General features: G+C 43.5%; 1 protein-coding gene and 1 long non-coding RNA gene across 2 annotated transcripts in view; one reads left to right on the top strand and one right to left on the bottom strand.

Annotated features, from left to right (window-relative positions):
* Nucleotides 1-1,265: 1,265 nt before the first annotated feature.
* Nucleotides 1,266-5,511, bottom strand: LOC123389978 (tubulin alpha-1A chain). The gene is made up of 4 exons (XM_045073177.1): nucleotides 5,367-5,511; nucleotides 3,066-3,288; nucleotides 2,786-2,934; nucleotides 1,266-2,457 (listed from the first exon to the last, which is right to left on the bottom strand). Exons 1-4 carry the CDS (start codon nucleotides 5,367-5,369, stop codon nucleotides 1,477-1,479), a joined length of 1,356 nt encoding a protein of 451 aa, XP_044929112.1. The 5' UTR covers nucleotides 5,370-5,511; the 3' UTR covers nucleotides 1,266-1,476.
* A 98-nt stretch (nucleotides 5,512-5,609) lies between these two features.
* LOC123389979 overlaps nucleotides 5,610-7,380 on the top strand; it is a 49,528-nt gene continuing 47,757 nt past the window's right edge. Inside the window, exon 1 of the long non-coding RNA XR_006604658.1 lies at nucleotides 5,610-6,798. This is a non-coding gene — a long non-coding RNA (uncharacterized LOC123389979). The remainder of the gene's footprint in view (nucleotides 6,799-7,380) is intronic.

Below are 7,380 nucleotides of genomic sequence, written 5' to 3'. Positions count from 1 at the left end.
ATTGTACATACATCTATCATATTCCTTATATTTTGCTATGTGCTGACAATGCACATTAAAAACTTACATTTGATCTAATTTCCACATTGTTTTTTTATCTGAATTAGTGAGGACTTTTACTTTTTCCCCCCCCAAAATCTATTCACATTGGCTTCTAAACTGCTGAGCAGTATTGGATTGGCTTTAAAGCTAGTTGATCTTGGCTTATTTCTTATTTTTCCTTATTTCCATTAACTTAAACTCAGATTCCAGTAACTATAATAGTATTACACCCCTTTGTTGGCAGTGTCAAAGGAAAAACAGATTAAATAGGCTATAAATACAAAAAAAGAACTTCCATCCCAACTGGATATTACCCTAGAACAAGATGGTGTGATAACACAAGACAGTTTGCTGTCCTTGGGTCCTCAGCTTTTTGGTCAGTTGGACTGGCAGCAGACCTCTATTGTGGAAGAAACCATTGGCCAAGAACTGTTCCTCTCCCTATGTTGGTGCTGATGCCTACAACTGCACTGTTCGTTTTATTCTTTGAAGTTATTTGCCCGTATCGAAATAATGTATTTGGAGAGTTAAAATTCAGACATACAACACATTAGAGTGAGTAAATATATCAGGCTTTTCTACTATGACATTTAGCTGAAATTAAGTTTGTAAAGAAGTAAAGAACTGGGGCGCCTGGGTGGCTCAGTTGGTGAAGCTGCTGCCTTCCGCTCAGGTCATGATCCCAGGGTCCTGGGATAGAGTCCCACATCGGGCTCCTTGCTCAGCAGAGAGCCTGCTTCTCTCTCTGCCTCTGCCTGCTGGTGTTCTCCCTCTCTCTCTCTGACAAATAAAATCTTAAAAAAAAAAAAAAAAAAAAGAAGAAGAAGTAAATAACTAGGGAGCAATTGCTTGGATAGCAGACTTGTTCAGAGAATCCTGGGCAGAGGAAACATCATGGCACTAGACACATGCCAAGATGAGAATGCATGAAAATAAATTTAAGACATGATAGTGCATTTGGAATAGTCACTATTTTGTCCTATGAGACTTGGCAGGTAACCAGACCTTTGGCTCTGTATTAGTAAATTATCAATTCTAAAAAGAGTACTAGCAATTTAAGTAACATAGTGGAGTTAAAATTTAAGAGCATGGATGTGGCAATTTTGTTATTTTGTATTTTATGATTAAGTTTTATAATATACTAAAATTTAAAATAAGTCACTTCATAATACAGAACTAAATACATGAATTTCAAACACCCAAATAGAAGATACAAGACTGAATCCATTTAAGACAGGGAATACTTTATTCAAACCCATCAGAGAAATGGACAGCTTGGGTCTGTAACAAAGCGTTGTGTTTTAAAGCATAGGTCAGTAATTGTATATGAGAGTATACACTGCTACATACAAATTAACTGATCAGAGCACTTTTCAATATTCAAAACAGAATAAGCTTCCCTGTAAAAGCAGCACCTTTGTGACATTTTTAACTTTAGTATTCCTCTCCTTCTTCTTCACCCTCTCCTTCAACAGAATCCACACCAACCTCCTCATAATCCTTCTCAAGGGCAGCCATGTCCTCACGGGCCTCAGAAAACTCCCCTTCCTCCATGCCCTCCCCCACATACCAGTGAACAAAGGCACGCTTGGCATACATCAGGTCAAACTTGTGGTCCAGGCGAGCCCAGGCCTCAGCGATGGCTGTGGTGTTGCTCAGCATGCACACAGCTCGCTGGACTTTGGCCAGGTCTCCACCGGGCACCACAGTGGGAGGCTGGTAATTAATGCCCACTTTGAAGCCAGTGGGGCACCAGTCCACGAACTGGATGGTACGCTTGGTCTTGATGGTGGCAATGGCGGCATTGACATCTTTGGGAACCACATCACCACGGTACAACAGGCAGCAAGCCATGTATTTACCATGGCGAGGGTCACATTTCACCATCTGGTTGGCTGGCTCAAAGCACGCGTTAGTGATCTCTGCTACAGAAAGCTGTTCATGGTAGGCTTTCTCAGCAGAGATGACGGGGGCATAGGTGGCCAGAGGGAAGTGGATACGGGGATAGGGCACCAGGTTGGTCTGGAATTCTGTCAGATCAACGTTCAGGGCTCCATCAAATCTGAGGGAAGCGGTGATAGAGGACACAATCTGGCCTATCAACCTATTTAGATTAGTGTAGGTTGGGCGTTCAATATCGAGGTTTCTACGACAGATGTCATAGATGGCCTCGTTGTCTACCATGAAGGCACAATCAGAGTGCTCCAGGGTGGTATGGGTAGTGAGGATGGAGTTGTAGGGCTCAACTACAGCTGTGGAAACCTGAGGGGCTGGGTAGATGGAGAACTCCAGCTTGGACTTCTTGCCATAATCGACAGAGAGACGTTCCATCAGCAGGGAGGTGAACCCGGAACCAGTCCCCCCTCCAAAGCTGTGGAAAACCAAGAAGCCCTGAAGACCTGTGCACTGGTCAGCCTGGTAGAAAAAAGAAATAGAGAAAACGTAGGATTACTGCTCTTTGCAACATATCCCAAGTAAATATATTGTCACTTTTCATACAAGTCCAAGAATACAGATCTTATTTTGACAAGAAACGCTTACATGGAGACCTTCGTAGAATTACTAAGCATTTCCTACTTACATGACACCAAATAGTTCATGCTTTAACTGGATTTTTAAAGAAAAACTATAAAGGAATAGTTTACCTCACTCCATTACACTTTAATTCGGTGTCTGAGATGAAAAGAACCTATTTCAAGTGTCTTCCTTAGGATCATTATTTACTTCGTGAGAATAAACATACCAGCTTCCGAATTCGGTCCAAGACAAGGTCAATGATCTCTTTGCCAATGGTGTAGTGCCCTCGGGCGTAGTTGTTGGCAGCATCTTCCTTGCCTGTGATGAGCTGCTCAGGGTGGAAGAGCTGGCGGTAGGTGCCAGTGCGAACTTCATCTGGAAAAGGCAAACACAGCAGCCCCCCATCACTCACCACCTGCACAAGCCTGCTCAACCTCACATGGTCCCCAAGACAGACCTGTCCCAGACCCCCGGGGGAGCTCACCAGGTTACAGAGGCCAACTCACCAATGACTGTGGGTTCCAGGTCTACAAACACGGCCCGGGGCACATGCTTGCCAGCGCCGGTCTCACTGAAGAAGGTGTTGAAGGAGTCGTCTCCTCCCCCGATGGTCTTGTCACTTGGCATCTGGCCATCGGGCTGAATGCCATGCTCCAGGCAATAGAGCTCCCAGCAGGCATTGCCAATCTGGACACCAGCCTGGCCGACGTGGATGGAGATACACTCACGCTGTGGGAAGGAAAAAAAGAAAATTGTAAAATTAGGTTATGTTAGCATTTTGAATTTTCAGCAAATTTTTGAAAATAATTCTAATTATATACAGGTATTCTTCAAGTGTATTTGAGATTATCCCTAATTCAATAGAAATTATTAAGGAAAAGCACTTGCTACAAATGCTGCAGATGGGTGTGGTCTGAATAATAATGTGGCGCTATTTAACCCATGTTCAAGCCCATTGTTTCCAGTCATGCTTGAATAGAAATTTTTTATATTTAAAATATATTTAAAGCACAGATTTTGTGAAATGAAGTAAGTTAAATTTAATCATTAATTGATTGGAATCAGTATTACTACTGCTTTCCTTTAAATGAGGAATTTCTTCTACATTTGACTTGGAATTTTAACATGGACATCTGCGTTGCAGCTGAGGCTAGATGCCACACCCCTCTGCAGTCTATCTGCAGAATCCATTAGTACTAGGGGATTGGAAGCTAAACAAGGTCTGCCTCCTGCATTGCTGCATTTGCTGTGCCTGGTACTAGCCTGTTCTGTCTGCTATATTATTTAACAGAGTAAGTTCTATTTCCAGAAACTGCCTACATGATCTCATTGTGCTATTCTGCCAGTTTTCCTTCTCTGACCCCGGCTGGGACCATATGCCTACATTAAAATGAATTAATGTAGATGCACTAGAACAAAAGACAGCTGGACAGAGGATAGTTCTTTGTCTGCAGCATTTTCATTACTTAAAAAGAAGTCTTTCCAGAATCTTCTCCACTGCAAAAGACTGAAAAATTATTAGTATCTTTAAAACAACTGTTCCTAAATTAGAAAAATATCAGAGGATCTACTTAAGAATAAAAGCCCGGGTGAAAGGATAAGGAAATATTTATTTGAAACAACAAAATAGTATTTTCATTCTGAGATTGTCTACTCACCACAGAATATTCATACTTATCACGTTCAATAAGAGATTTTCTTCTCTATGGTCTTTATGGCTATAAGTTCCATTGTCTACCCATTGTCTAGTCACTGACATATGGGCGGGGGCGGGGGTGGGGGTGGGGAAGGGCGTTTCCCTGGGTTCTGGGCGTTAGGGTACCCTGGCTCTCCAAAGTGGGCTTTTCTCCTGCTGGACGGACGTGCGTACGCCTAGCACACTGAGACGGGACAGACGGACAGACAACAAAGACACACACACTCCAGTCAGTAAGGGCGGGGTGGCCACAGACCAGACTTTAAAGGGCTTGTCAAGAGAACTGTGATTTTGCATCTCAAGAAAAAAATATTTCATCTAAGTTTTAACAGTGAATGAAAAACCTTTTAACGCCTACATTTCCGCAATGATGAAAGGCTTTTAGTTAAGTCTTCTGACAGTGAGAGCGAACCCCGCCCAGTGGCTCCAAGGCCCGAGAAGCCAGAAACAAACAACTCCGCCCCTGCGCCGCCCTGACGCGGGCTGCTAGGGGCTCCAGCAGAAACTAACCATTTTGTCCCCGATAATATACGGGTATCCTTCTAAAATGCCAAAGAACCGGGGAGGGATCTTTTTATACTAACCCAAGGTTCCGCTTTCTCCCTGTGCTTTCCCGCCCCCCTCCCTCCTTCCCAGCTACACCCACTGGGCTCGGGTCCTTTTGGACGAGTTCTTCTCTCCCTCCCCCTGGGAACAACGCCAGGAAGAAAAGCCTCTCCGAGTCACACGAATACCGTGCGCACAGACGCTGGGGCCGGGCAGACAACGCCACGACCGCCTTTCCCTGCCCCAGACCCTTTCGTCACCGACAGATGGACTGCTGGCGGCTCGGAAGGTCTCAGATAACAACTACTCGCTCTGTGCCGCCTTTGTTCTTCCCCACGGTCGTGCTGCGCCCGGGCGCAGTACTGGCTGGGCTCCTGCACCGCACTGCGGCGGCGGCCGGGCTCCGGGATGTGGGGCAGCACAGCTAAACCTCGCACACAAAGCATAAAGGCTACCCTTAGCCAAAGAAATTGTAAAGGAAAAAGGGCTTAAGGTTTTCTAAGTAGATCTTGGGGGACTGACCCCACCCAATGGCCACAAAGAGCCAGAGAAAGAAGATTCTTACCATGGTTGCTGCTTTGCGTCTGCCGAACAGATGGCGGAGAGGAAGAGGAGAGGTTGTTGCTTCTTACAGCGCGACTCTTAGGCGGTCGATGTAAGAGAACCTGCGGCACATGGGCGGATGCGGCTCCCTATATACAACTCGGTCACCATGGGGATGGGCTGGGGCCTTTTCCTGTTGGTCCAGACCCCTCGATCTGCCCGGAGAAGCCACGACAGGAGAGTGGTGATTGGTGCAAGCAACATGGGATGAGGTAATCTCTCCCCCACCCCCTTTCCCCTAGCATCCATAGACTGTTTGCATCCTTCAGACAAAGAGACTGCAAAAACAGTCAGCCGAGCATCCATTATGGGGTGGGGTTGGGGGGGAGGGGGCGGGAGAAGGCAAGAAAAAGAACTTGAATTGGATGATTTTTATATTGCTTAAACCTCATATTACAGTTGAAATCACCAATGTAGGTTTTCTCCAACACTTATATCGCGGATTTTGTGTTGAGATGAAGTATTTAATGGAAAATTACTCCCAGCCCCTCTCTCAAAGTATATTAAATTCTGCCACATTCTAGGAAGTTTCAACATCTCTAATTGCTTTACAGATAAAGTAGGAGAGAAGATGGGAATGATGCTTAAAATGGCTTAGGTAAATGTGATTTTTTTAATATAAAAAAGAGGTTTAATAATAGAGCCACGCAAAATGGTTTTTCAAGTTCAAGTAATTTATCTTCAGACCTTCTTTTGCACCCCTCCCCCAAATAACTAAACAAAAAGGGAAGATGGAAGAAAACCATACTAAATATGGAAGTACACAAGTAGTTCTAACGTGGTGATAATTAAGATCCAAGAAACATACCATAGTTAAATAGACTATTAGAAATATTCCTTTATCAGAAGTCTGTGTAATGTATTTTATGTAGTGTATTGTTCCTTAAAATGAATAGTCTTTCCTGGTATAAAATGGAGAAAATACAAGGAGTTCAGAAGCTAGTGCTGTTACCTGTGCCATGCAGTTATATTTTGCCTTTTTTTTTTTCCTGGAAAGAGAAGAATAACTAAAACATCAAATTAAAAAGGAGAGCTGTATAATGTAAGAAAGAAAACCATTTGTGATTTTGTCTCCATCCACGGACAACTATGTCAGCTTAATAACTGCTTTTCTTTTTTGTGTAGTTCTTTCGTGAATTTGGTAAATCTACTCAGAGATTGGGCTTCTAACTGTGGGAATTGTGGCCAGCCTCACACCGTTGCTATTCAACTAGAGACTCCGGTGGTTGCTCAATTGCCTCTTGGGACAAAAAGGCTTTGCTTTCACCCCTAGGAAATGGATTGCAGTAACATTCTTTTGCTATTTAGAAAGGCTCTATTATCAGCAAGGATGGGCTCTGAAAAATAAGACTCTGGACTGATCACCACCTGATGTTGCTAAGGAAATTTTACAGGTAAAAGAGGTTTGCTCTGACCACCAAGGTTGAAAATATATATTCTCGCAGATGATTTTTTAATGTTCGGTTTTCAGCAACAGCTTTTCAGGGTCTGCAGCACCATTTACAGTGCTCTGCGGAGCCCATTCATTCCTGCTGGGCTGGCAGGCAGGCAGAGCAGGCGTGGGAGGGAGGGACTTGAGACAGCTGCTGCAGGTTGTGGTGTGACAATGGCTGCCATGGATTTTTCTAGCCTGCTCTCCATAGCTCTGCTTTACTTGTTCAAGTTTGCTGCAGTAGTCTCCCTAGAAAAAAATAAAACAACACACAACTCATTTTATCTACTTCTCGCACATTCCATAGGAAAAATAATCTTAACATCCATCTTATCTCCATCCCTTTAGCAAATAAAATTATATTTCAGTAAAAAGACAGGAGAATTAAGGACAGTTTGAATGTTTCTTTCTGCACCTAAATGTACATTTAATAAAAATAAGAATTAAATGACATTGGGGAGTATAAGAATTTATAAGTCGCTCATTGAAAATACTTCTTGTGAAATATTAATAGTCAAATAAAAGAAACACTGCTGGACCACGG

This window comes from Mustela putorius, unplaced genomic scaffold, assembly GCF_011764305.1.
Source record: "Mustela putorius furo isolate JIRA1106 unplaced genomic scaffold, ASM1176430v1.1 tig00537227_pilon_pilon_pilon, whole genome shotgun sequence".
Lineage (NCBI taxonomy): Eukaryota > Metazoa > Chordata > Mammalia > Carnivora > Mustelidae > Mustela > Mustela putorius.
Note: the sequence above shows the minus strand (reverse complement) of the source record. Positions and strands in the feature narration are given on the sequence as shown.